Source organism: Mytilus edulis, chromosome 14 (assembly GCF_963676685.1).
Source record: "Mytilus edulis chromosome 14, xbMytEdul2.2, whole genome shotgun sequence".
Taxonomy (NCBI): domain Eukaryota; kingdom Metazoa; phylum Mollusca; class Bivalvia; order Mytilida; family Mytilidae; genus Mytilus; species Mytilus edulis.
Window position 1 is genome coordinate 41,597,044 of NC_092357.1, and position 13,541 is coordinate 41,610,584.

General features: G+C 33.7%; 1 protein-coding gene across 2 annotated transcripts in view; it reads left to right on the forward strand.

Moving 5' to 3' along the window:
• The window catches only part of LOC139503157 (N-acetylneuraminate (7)9-O-acetyltransferase-like), a 65,260-nt gene that overhangs the window by 25,077 nt on the left and 26,642 nt on the right, over positions 1–13,541 (forward strand). For both annotated transcript variants that reach the window (XM_071292890.1, XM_071292891.1), the window contains exons 3-9: positions 3,003–3,189; positions 6,831–6,941; positions 8,332–8,383; positions 9,676–9,753; positions 10,601–10,691; positions 11,564–11,681; positions 12,505–12,629. In XM_071292890.1, coding sequence (XP_071148991.1) covers positions 3,003–3,189; positions 6,831–6,941; positions 8,332–8,383; positions 9,676–9,753; positions 10,601–10,691; positions 11,564–11,681; positions 12,505–12,629 — 762 coding nt within the window. The remainder of the gene's footprint in view (positions 1–3,002; positions 3,190–6,830; positions 6,942–8,331; positions 8,384–9,675; positions 9,754–10,600; positions 10,692–11,563; positions 11,682–12,504; positions 12,630–13,541) is intronic.

Consider the following 13,541-nt stretch of genomic DNA (forward strand, 5'->3'; position numbering starts at 1 on the left):
CCGGATTTAGTAGGGAATGGCGTTGATGGGAGTTTTTAACAGTCTTGATTTGATTGATTGATATACATGGAAGTTTTTAACGACACTGACTCAATGACTGGCTATACAACACATAGACGTTTTTGACGACATTGACTGCCTAAACAGCCCTTTGAGTTTCTCAGTCGGCTATAAAGGGGGAATGACACGGTGTCCGCCCCCTTTTGTTGAAAAATAAATATTGATTATATAGGGAATCACTTGAGAATGACTGGAGCTGGTCCTCTCATGACATTATCAGATAGTCTCCCCTTTCCTTATATATAAAAAAAATCTGGATCTGCCACTGAGAACAAGTTTAATAAATTAAAAAAAAAGAATGTGTCACTAGTATACACGGATGCCCAATCCGCACTATCATTTTCTATGTTTAACAGACCAGGGACTTTCTTTACTTAGTATAGAAAGTCCCTGAGTGGACTGAGGAAATGAGGTAATTCTAATTTGGAATTAAATTTAGAAAGATCATATCATTGTGAACATGTGTACTAAGTTTAAAATTGATTGGATATCAACTTCATCAAACACTACCTCGACCAAAAACTTCAACCTGAAGCGGGACAGACGGACGAACGAACAAACGAACAGACAGACCAGAAACAATGCTGAGAATGGAACATCCTAAGTATATATTTTTAATCTTTATTGCAAAATTACACCCATGGGGTCAAGCAATATAAACAAACATTTGTAAATACAATGTAATATAACGTAATCTTATACACTCCCACTCCTGAAACACAAACAAAATTAAAAGTCATCTGATTGCAATCTTATAACTGTTAATACTGATGAAGTCGCTTTATTATTGATTTATAAGATACAAATTGTGACCTTCGAAATTGTTTTATATTATTTTATTTGTATATTTTCCTATAGACTTTTAAGGTACCTCCGTTGTCCTTAAAAAAAAATCCCTTCCATAATATCCAAAACTTCTTCGTTGATTTGAAAAAAAAATGATTTTAGATTTTCGATTATCAATTGAAATGAACCTACTAGAGCCTCAACTTTCAAGCGCACAATAATGTCAATCATTACACATCACTTTAACCCTGAATTGACATTCCACAATCGGTCAGTAACATCACCTGTGTTTATAGTTACAGGGTATTTCCCGCCGTTGGAAAATCCCGTGCAGTCGACAGTCACACAATTGATTTCTAACATTCTCTATTGTGAGCGAGGTCAAGTTTTAGATCAAGTTATTTACATATATTTTTAACGTTAATTATTTAATTATTAAAAAAAACGTATCATCATTTCTTTTCTTTTCTTTTTTTTTTGCTAGTATAGTAAATAAATCTCAATCCCGGAATGTAGATACACTTAACATTAGACCTGGAAGTGCCTTCTTATAAATGGAGAAACTGTCTTTCCATTAAAATTTAAAAGAATATTATCGCTCAGGCATATTTTAAATTTTGTAATAAGATGATTGATTGTTGGTTGTTTAACTTCCAGTGGCAAATATTCCATAAATGTCAGGACGAACTTAGTTTTAAGATCGAACTTAAAAAAATAATTGAAAAACAGTAATGATGACAGAAGAACTTGTACGTGTGAAATAACCATCCAATCTTTTAAATATAACTTATTTATATTTCAAAAAGTAACAGATTAGTTTACAAGACGTGCATTGACGTACTTTCATATCTTTAAAATGGAACTTCTTTGTCTAAAAGACAACCCACGAGTTGTCGAAATCCAGTTGCATGCATACTATATACATACATATGCATATTATGCATCGACGATCGTTGTATTACTTTACATACTGCTATACCAATTGACCCCTGATATCAACTAAGGTTAGAACTTCCTCCAGGCCGTTCATTTTATTTTTGTTCCAATAAACGGTTCTTGAATCAATTATAATTTCTGAAGTATTTACGATGAAAGCATTATTCTCAAATCGTCTTACACAATGATAAAATTGTATTTATACCACAATTGAAAAGTAATTTAATAAAACAAATGACAGATGAACTGATTAATTATAAAGATGAATGCATGTCCATATGCTCATATACATACACATTCGGACTAAAATTCGCAACTTGTTATCTCATCGTAGCATATTGTTAATTTTGCTAATATATGCCTTCAACCCCAAGAGGTATAAATGTGCATTTCATTCTGAAAGATTAATGGATCAGCAGGTGATCAAGATCGTTTTAAAATTCCTATTTGCCAATGAAGTTTAAATGATCTGCGTCCTCAGACATACACATGTATTTTTCCATCATAAAAGTAAACCTTTAACTCCGAGAAATATATAATCTGTTTCTCTCAGAAACATTATATGATAAATTTTTGAAAATTCCTTATATCTCAATCGATTAATGATAGTTCTGTAAACTTCTACATATATCACAATCTGTACCTCAATACAACCGTCCCTCACACTTAACGGATTATACAACGATCAATTAATGATTGAACGGCGCTCACGCATAACGGATTATACAACCGACCTTTTAATAACCGTCGCTCACGCATCACTGGTTCTATCAATGACTCAATACACACCCGTTTTATCGGACAAACGGATAATTCCCTGAGACACGGAAAATCTCCGGAGAACCGCAAAATATTCTGTAAAACGGAAAATTTACGATGAACCTCTATTAATTATCCGTTCCGCGCAGATTGGCCAAAAAACACCGATTTTTTTACAAAAATCACGGTGATTTTCCAAATAGGTCTGCCAGTGTATACTATATCTATATTAAGTTGTTTGCATGTCAAACTTGCTTATGTATATATATTGTTCGAAAATGGCGAAAATAAAGTGAAGGCCAGCCTCAGTTGTGCTAGAAAGAAAAAATGGGCTAAATATCATTAAACATATCTGCAAAAATAAAACAATTTTATAGTGTTCATATACGTATATATGCCATTTTAATAAATGCATTCTGTGCATTGCTTCGTGTATAGAATAAAATTTAATTTCATTTTAGTGATGCTCGCATGTGTATGCATTATATATCCTACTGGGGGAAGAGAAACCATATAGCCTTCCTGGGAGACTCAAGGATAAGACAGCTTTACTATGAGTTTGTAAATCTACTTAGTAATGAACCAGTCAAAAACTATAAAGCCCATACTAATTTACACTTTAAGGATGATGAAATCAAAGTGTCTGCGGTAAGTAGTCCCCGAAGGGTATTATCCACCGAGTAGCCAGTATTTTGATATTTGCATGATTTGAGTTGGTCAGTATTGATTACAATATAAAAAAGAAGATTGCCAATGAGACAACTCTCCACAAGAGATCAAATGACACAGAAATTAACAGCTGTAGGTCACAATACAGTCTTCAACAATGAGCAAAGCTTATACAACATAGTCAGCTATAAAAGGCCTCAAAATCACAATTGTAAAACAATTCAAACAAGAAAACTAACAGCTTAACTAATCATGCTAATGTACAAAAGAATTAATGAAAAACAAAAATTTGACACAACAACGAAAGTCAATCACTGAATTACAGGCTTCTGTCTTGGGACAGGCACATACATACAGAATGTGGCTGAGTTAAACATGTTAGCAAGATCTCAACCCTCCCCTAAACTGAGACAATGGCGTAACAGTAAAACATAACAACAAACTATAAAAATCAGTTAAAAAAGGCTTAACTCGTCAGAAAAATACATATAACAAAAACAAAGAGTAGACGTGGCTGGGTATTTTCACGAGTAGATATATGAGCTGCAACAGATAGAAATAAACCTTATGCAAGTGTACGTATGTTAATATATGTATAATTACTGAATAAAAACTGAATTTTAATGTGCGTATTGTTATGCGTTTCCTTTATTGCATTGGCTAGAGGTATAGGGGGAGGGTTGAGATATCACAAACATGTTTAACCCCGCCACATTTTTGCGCCTGTCCCAAGTCAGGAGCCTCTGGCCTTTGTTAGTCTTGTATTATTTTAACTTTTAGTTTCTTGTGTACAATTTGGAGTTTAGTATGGTGTTCATTATCACTGAACTAGTATATACTTTTGTTTAGGGGCCAGCTAAAGGACGCCTCCGGGTGCTGGAATTTCTCGTTGCATTGAAGACCTGTTGGTGACCTTCTGCTGTTGTCTGCTCTATGGTCGGGTTGTTGTCTGTTTGGCACATTCCCCATTTCCATTCTCAAGACTTTGTTTAATTTTGGAACATTCAAAAACAATTCAAAGATGAATTTTGGTCAGATATATAGATTTCTCATATCAACACAGTAATATCATATCAATAGTTACATATACTGATTGTGCATAGCCATTTTTTTCAACCTGACAAAAGGTTAACAGATGTATTGATATTCATTCGCATAAGGTCGATTTTTATCCGTCACAGATCATATCTCTATTAGTAAAATTGAGAATGGAAATGGGGAATGTGTCAAAGAGACAACAACCCGCCCAAATAAAAAACAACAGCAGAGGGTCACCAACAGGTCTTCAATGTAGCGAGAAATTCCACCACCCGGAGGCGTCCTACAGCTGGCCCCTAAACAAATATATACTAGTTCAGTGATAATGAACGCCATACTAAATTCCAAATTGTACACAAGAAACTAAAAATTAAAATAATACAAGACTAACAAAGGCCAGAGGCTCCTGACTTGGGACAGGCGCAAAAATGCGGCGGGGTTAAACATGTTTGTGAGATCTCAACCCTCCCCCTATACCTCTAACCAATGTAGTAAAGTAAACGCATAACAATACGCACATTAAAATTCAGTTCAAGAGAAATCCGAGTCTAATGTCAGAAGATGTAACCAAAGAAAATAAACAAAATGACAATAATACATAAATAACAACAGACTACTTGCAGTTAACTGACATGCCAGCTCCAGACTTCAACTAAACTGACTGAAAGATTATGATTTCATCATATGAACATCAGGCACAATCCTTCCCGTTAGGGGTTTAGTATCATACCATCATAACATATATGAGAAGAACGTAACCCGTGTCATGCCAACAACTGTTTTTAGAATAAATGTGTTTAGTTCCGATGCAAAGACCTTATCAGTGACTCAATATTAACGCCAAAATATGCAATCTTTAATGACTTGACAACAGTATCGTAATTATATCCCTTCTTAATAAGTCTATTCAAAGGTTTTGTAAGTTTCTTAGGTGAATACTGACACCTTTGTGCTTTATAAAGAATATTACCATAAAAAATTGGATGTGAAATACCTGAACGTATTAGAAGTCTGCATGTTGAGCTATATTTACGAATGATGTCTTTATACCGATGATAAAATTTAGTAAATGTTTTGACTAGTTTGTGATATCGAAAACCCTGGTGTAATAATTTTTCAGTAATACATAAATTTCTCTCGTTAAAATCTAAAACATTGTTACATACACGAGCGAATTGTACAAGTTGAGATATATAAACACCGTAAGATGGTGACAAGGGAACGTCACCATCTAAAAACGGATAATTAACGATAGGAAATGAAAAATCATCCCTTTTATCATAAATTTTAGTATTCAGCTTTCCATTAGTGATATGGATATCACGATCGAGAAAAGGGCAGTGGTCATTGTTAGTATTAGCTTTATTTAAAGTAAGTTCAACAGGATAAATTTCATTAATATACATACTGAAGTCGTCATTATTGAGAGCCAAAATATCATCCAAATATCTAAAAGTATTATTAAATTTGTTTATCAGATGTTGTTTCGATGGGTCTTTGCTTATTTTTGTCATAAATTGTAACTCATAACAATACAAAAACAGGTCCGCAATAAGTGGTGCACAGTTAGTCCCCATTGGAATTCCGATAATCTGACGATATACGGAATCCCCAAAGCGAACAAAAATGTTATCTAGTAAAAATTCAAGGGCATATATAGTATCAAAGCATGTCCAATTAACATAGTTTTTTTGTTTATTGCTACTAAAAAATGACCTAAAAGAGTTTGAACATATATATTCACATTCTGATTTTTTGAATGCCCATTTAATTAGGTGTGTGAATTTTTTCTTAATGAGAATGTGAGGCAATGTGGTATACAGGGTAGAAAAATCAAAACTTTGAACAGATTCAAAATCACCAATATAAGCATGCAATTTATCAAGTACTTCCAACGAGTTCTTGACACTCCAAAAGTAATTTATTCCACTATTTTCAAAGGCCTTATTAGTGCCTACATTTAAACTTTTATTACTTACTTAGGTTTACTTAGGTTCTTTTATTATACAGGATCTAAAGTGCCTCTTCATCAGTCTCTATATCTAAATCTTCTCCACTTCCAGTTAATTATGTTTTTTTTTTAACATGAAAATTATATTTAATGATTGCCAATGAAACTATCCACCCAAGAACAAGTAATGTAATTTTTAGCAAACCCATATTGTATTTTTTCAGATAAAAACCACAGAAATTACAAAATGGCAAATTTGAAAGAAAGATTTTAAATTCAGTATATAATTAACAGTGACCAACATTGACTACTGGCAACTACTGAATTAAAGGCCTCTGAATAGTGGATTCATTATTATTCGTTGGATACTAATTTTCGTGGGTTTCGTGGGTACAGGTGAACCACGAATTCAAATGTTCAACGAATACAATATTTTCTGTAGGCTTTGTATACAGAGATTGGCAAAACCACGAAATCAAATACCACGAATATGCAAGTTTTCAGCAATCCACGAAAATTTATACCCATGAAAATAAATGAATCCACAGTAAGCACTATTAAAGTCAGACTGTGTTTATGTCTTCTGCTATATTCAGTTAAATATTTTTTAGTTGTAAGTTTTCTATTACAGGATTTTCTGTGGCATCCTATGGTCAATACATCCATGTTTTATGTTTACAAATCATGGTTAATGAATGAACCACTTAACAGACCAAATCAGATTATAACTGGTAGTGCTACGGTAAGTCTAATAGTTAAAAAAAAATGGTTCCTGGTATCTCAGAACACAGTTTCTCAGAACACAAGTCTTAATTCACACAACCACCACAGTGGTATCATGTAGCATGTCTGACTCAAGTGTTGGAGGTCATGGCTTTTATCCTTGAGAAGGTCAAAGCATTATTTTGCTGCTTTCCCATGATACTGAAAAACAACTTATTTTCGCGACTTTCGCGAGTAGAAAAATAAGGTGAATATAAATCGTTGCAAACATTATTAAACTCGTCAAGTAAATCATAAAATCGTGAAATTAAATAGCCGCGAATGGTATAGGAACAGTAAAACACGAAATAAAGTATCCACGAAAATAAGTTGGTTTACAGTATGCTTTTAACAGTAAAGAACAAAGACTTTCTGGCAAATGAAAGACCAACATTTTCAGTAGAAACACACTTTATGATGCAACAAAGAAATGATCAAATATACTGTCATGACTGTAAATTTAGAAATTATTGCGAGGTTTTTATTTTTGCGAAAAATGCGACAGAGTTGTAAACGCAATAATTTAAACTCGCATTTTGAAATATTTTATATGAATTAAACTGGATTTTTCTCAAAATCTTAAAAATTAAAATAGCATTTAAGTCTTAATTGACAAAATCGCAATAATAAATGCACACAATAATTTCTGAATTTACAGTACATGTAAAAATATGGTTTGTCTAATGTAAATCTCAGAGGCAAAATAATATATTTCTTATAAAGGATTAAAACCAATAAGATTCACAAGTCTTGATATGAATTTAATATGTTCATCTTTGTTATTTTTAAATCACATAGGCAATTAGTACTGGACTTTAAATTATATACATCCTGTAAAAAAATATATTGTTCTTGATACAATTACAATCTGAATTTAAAGAAACCCAAATTCTAATATGCCATTATGGACAAATTCTGAATTTCTGCTTTGCTCTATGAAGTAATGTTGTTTTTAATGTGCCAATCTGCTTCAGAATCAGACAGTGATGAAAACATGACAAACAAGAACCCACTCAAGTTCAAAATGTACAACATTTGTTTCCTTTTTTGTGTTCTGGTATTTTCGGATATAATTTGGTTGAAATTCACTGACAATTAACAGTTAAAGGGAGCTTACTCTGTAATCTGCTATCATTCTAACTAAAAATTATCTAAGAGATATCTCGAATTATAATAACACACTCAGAAACAAAAATACTATTTCTAAATCAGGATGAGGATAATTTCAAACTAGAATAGTTAGGTTTGTAGGTTACATTTGGCCAGTTTTGAAATTCTTCTGAATTGCCAGATTCCTACGTATACACGGACTGGTCACTTATTCTGTGAAAATCAGAATCTTAGAAATGAAATAGTTTTGTCTTTTTCAGTGGAGCATCAAGTTGAATAATGCAAGTGAGGATGCATTAAAAAATTTCCAAGGTAACCATTACTGTTATATTGTTGATTTTGATGCTGAGTACTATTTTTTCATGTTTAGTCTTATTTAGGGTTGGCATGTTCGACACATTTTTTTTACTGATATTAAAATTGAGAATGGAAAAGAGACAACAACCCGAACATAGAAGAAACAACAGCAGAAGGTCACCAACAGGTCTTCAATGTAGTGAGAAATTCCCACACCTGGAGGCGTCCTTCAGCTGGCCCCTTAACAATTATATACTAGTTCATTGATAATGAACGCCATACTAATTTCCAAATTGTACACAAGAAACTAAGATTAGAATAATACAAAACTAACATAGGCCAGAGGCTCCTGACTTGGGACAGGTGCAAAAATGAAGCGGGGTTAAACATGTTTATGAGATCTCAACCCTCCCCCTATACCTCTTTCTTCACTTATTGGTATAAAGATCTTAATTCAAGTTCGATATATTTGGGACATTTCATAAAAAATTGTGAAAATTAGTTTGTTCAGAGGATTCCAATCTGTGGAATGAATGTGTATGTGACAACTCCTTAATTAACCTTGAAACACTAATCAAGTTTGAATTTGGGTAGCATCACTTTTACCTTTCTAGAGTTATGTCCCTTTATAAATGGAAAAAATGCTGAATTTTTTGTTTTTGTGCCTCAACCAAATGTCATGAAACTTATACACATTGCTTATTACCACCTAACTTTGATCAATTTCAAATTTTGATCCTGAGTTATGTCCCTTTATAAATGGAAAGATGCTGAATTTTTTGTTTCTGTGCCTCAACCAAATGTCATGAAACTTATACACATTGCTTATCACCACCTAACTTTGTTCCTGAGTTATGTCCCTTTATAATGTTATATATTCAAGTGAGGATCATCTGTCTCCCATGGACACATTCCCCGAATATTTTGTTCAGCAGTAAAACTCTGTGCTAAATAAAATTGAGAAAGGAAATGGTGAATATGTCAAAGCGACAACCACCCGACCATAGAGCAAACAACAGCCGAAGGCAACCAATGGGTCTTCAATGTAGCGAGGATTCCCGCACCCGTAGGTGTCCTTCAGCTGGCCCCTAAAATATGCATAATAGTACAGTGATAATGGACGTTTGACATCCACACAGCTGTGCAAAATGTATCAATATAAATTCATGACTGGTCGGAATAGGGCATTAAATCTTTTGCCTTTTGTAGTTTAAAAATGTTAAAAAAAACTTGCAATAAAAAGAGTCTACCAAAACTATGCAAAGATGAAATATAAGTGCATTAGATAGTTTTTTTTCTGTTTTCAGTAAATCTAACTATGATACAACCATTATTTAAGAACTTGAAAGCTGACAAAAATACAGATATCATATGGATGTTGCAAGGTAGTACATGTACTTAAAAATGTATAGCTATGAACAGAAAAAGTTTATAGAGCCAGATGGACAGAAGGCTATTTATTTTGATATTTATTATTATTTTTATAAAGGATGGGTACAATATTTTAAACATTTTTTAAGTTAGGCAAATGTGACATAAAACTAGATGAAGGAGTGTTGTCCATTTAAGGTAGTTGGGGATTGAATTATGAAATATACTTTATTGCTTTTGAGTATATACTTATTTGTGGATAAATAAACTCATCATTGATATTACTCAATTTATTTCACTTGACTGGGCAGAGTTTAATCGATTCGCTCATAAAAAACCAGTCCATCTACAGATAGGTGTTTTAGGATAAGCTCATCAATGAAGTGTCCAGTCAATTTTTGTAAATTCCTTTGATGACACTGATTGGTGATTAGAATTCAATGATAATTATAACGGCAATCATCCTTATCACACATGTCTTCAAATAGACTGCCCCTATGCAAATTAAAACGTAAGCTCCGCCTGATCAGTTGAAATAACATAGGTAATACTAAGTTTCAAATTTTGTATTTACACCAGACGCAAAAGACTCATCAGTGACCCTCGATTTCAAAAAAGTAAAAAAGGTATACACATCAACAAATTTCTAGGATTTTGTACATATGAGAAGTCCAATAATGTAAGTATTGGTTGAAAAAACAAATTATAAGGTACCTTGATGGCAGCAAATGATGAAACAGTAACAACATTTGAAAGACCATTTAATTTAAATATTAAAATTTGATATTAGCAAATATAAATGTATCAGAAATTATTTCGGCTTTGAATTTATTAATGTTTTTCTTTTCCTTCTGTTATCAGACCCTGTTGATGAGAATAGACTAGGTCTAAACAGATCCATGATAACTAACAGACAAATAGACCAGTATAACAAAGTGGCTATAGATTTATTGTAAGTATTACTAAATGTATTGACTTTACAGTGTTTCACAATCTCTTTCTGATCAACAAGATATCTTGTTAAAAATTCAGTCAGTCAGACGGAAAGATGAAGATTTTTTTGAGGTTGAAAATATAGTAGAAAAGGTGCAATTTCTTTTTCAGTCAGACAAACCATAAAACAGTTTGGCACAGACTGAATTTATAGGTCTTACATTTATCGGTTTAAAACGGTTTGCCTTCAATTTGTTGTGTTTGTGTTGATTAAATTTACATGATTTACAGCACCAGAAAGTCATAGTTAATACTGGTATTGCCTAAAGGCATCCCTTTACATGAAGTGATGTATGCGTTACATCAATATGACAGTAACCTTATAATAAACTCAAATGAACATCAACAGGTCAAAGTATTGGGTTCAGCAATGTTCAGATGTGTTAAAAAATAATAAAACAAAGATAATATTTAAAAAAAGACTCCTGAACCATTCGCTGTATTAAACGATAAAAAAAATGATTTTTAAAACTTATTCTGTAGACCCTTGTTGAGATTTTACACAACCAAAAATTTGCCATTTTAAGATGGTACATAACACTACAGGGAGATAACTCTTTAAAAATCAGCTGAACATTTTTATCTCGTTCTATTAACAATGATTAAGGAAAATTTAAGCTTCTCAATAATCGAAATTAGTGTTTGTCAAACTTCTATATATGCAATGGGTTCGAATAAAGTGTGTGGTTCAATTTTTTTTTTTTTTAAATTATGCTTTTGTCAAAGGGTCAAAATAAATATTTAGCCTTAGCAAACAAATTTGAAAAATTACTAAAAAAGTTTTATTGTACTGAAGGATTTCAATGGATATTTTTCTTTTTTTAACAATAGAGATGAGAGCCAGGCTAAGGTATGGAGTTCCTCTAGACTTGTGGCCCAAGGAATCAGACAACCAGCAAAAAATATACCTGACGATGGGCTACATATATCTAAACCAGCACTACAACTGGTAAGTTATTTATATAGAGAGCTGTTGTGTAGTGGTTAGTGCATCGGACTACTAACACAAAGCTTCCTGGTTTGATTCCCATTCTGGGATGAAAATTCCAGGAACTGAATTTTCGGCTCTCCATTGACACCATTTGCGAGTATGGTCTTGAGGAAACGATGATAGTCTGTCAGAAAGGGACGATAAATGGCTGACCCGTGTTTAGAGAGAGCCATATCTCTTGCACGTAAAAGACACCCTTGAAGATTTCGAAAAAAGAGTAGGCTAATGCCGCTACAAGGCAGCGCTTGCACCCACAAAGTGGAAAGGGATTAATATAAGTTGCAAAACTTGTTTCCCAATCCACTATAAATGAATATGTTTAAAATAAGTTATTTATTAAAAGTATGAGGTCATGTGTGTTTCAGAAAGATTCAAATCCATGGCCCTTTTATATAATCAATAATTTAAACACTTGTGGTTCAGACAGCATGACTTACACAAAGAAAAAAATATAACTTGTTCAAAAATGTATGATACTATAAAATTATTTTCGCAGCATATTTGTATTAAAAATCATGCACATATGCGGAACATATCAGGTTGGGTAGTGGCCTTCCATTCAAAAGTCATTTATCCTAAAAATACATCTCATATTCAAAAAGACTAACACCACAATACATTCTGTTCCTTTAAATTTGCCATACATTGACGGCCAAAGGTCCTTTAATTGCTTATTAAAATTTTCTTGCAAGGCATAGATGTCTGCAGTTAAAAGTCTTTCATGTTTTCATTTTTAAATCTGACATGACACTTCAATAAATGTTCTTGTTTTGTTTTTCAGGATGTACAGATATTGTTAAATATGTATTGTAACGATCATATGAACTATAATGATGGGACATGTTGTCGTAGTCCAGAGGCAGCTACCACTGTACAGATTATTACATCAGCTTTCTTCCTGGTCTGGTGAGTGTCTTACTTGTCTGGTGAGTGTCTTCCTTGTCTGGTGAGTGTCTTTCTTGTCTGTTGAGTGTCTTCCTTGTCTGTTGAGTGTCTTCCTTGTCTGGTGAGTGTCTTCCTTGTCTGGTGAGTGTCTTCCTTGTCTGGCGAGTGTCTTCCTTGTCTGGTGAGTGTCTTCCTTGTCCTGTGAGTGTCTTCCTTGTTTGGTGAGTGTCTTTCTTGTCTTGTGAGTGTCTTCCCTGTCTGGTGAGTGTCTTCCTTGTCTGGTGTGTGTCTTCCCTGTCTGGTGAGTGTCTTCCCTGTCTGGTAATTGTCTTTCTGATCTGGTGAGTGTCTTCCTTGTCTGGTGAGTGTCTTCCTTGTCTGGTGAGTGTCTTCCCTGTCTGGTGAGTGTCTTCCTTGTCTGGTGTGTGTCTTCCCTGTCTGGTGAGTGTCTTCCCTGTCTGGTAATTGTCTTTCTGATCTGGTGAGTGTCTTCCTTGTCTGGTGAGTGTCTTCCCTGTCTGGTGAGTGTCTTCCCTGTCTGGTGAGTCTCTTTCTTGTCCGGTGAGTGTCTTCCCTGTCTGGTGAGTGTCTTCCTTGTCTGGTGAGTGTCTTCCCTGTCTGGTGAGTGTCTTCCTTGTCTGGTGAGTGTCTTCCTTGTCTGGTGAGTGTTGTGTGTTTCTGTGATATAGGTAGCCATGTGATCAGCAAAAGACTAGGATGTTGTTCAGAGACTATAAACCTGTCTTGCTAAATCTCAAATTAAGGATGATAGTCCAAAGATCAAATGCATTGATGAAACTTGACCATGGTAGAACAGATTATGGCTATTTTCAGAGGCAATGTCAATGACATTAGCTTACTGTGTCATTGGTTAAGAATTTCACTTCGTTTTGAGAAAAAACAAATTGAGTCCAGTAGATTAGGACTAAAAAT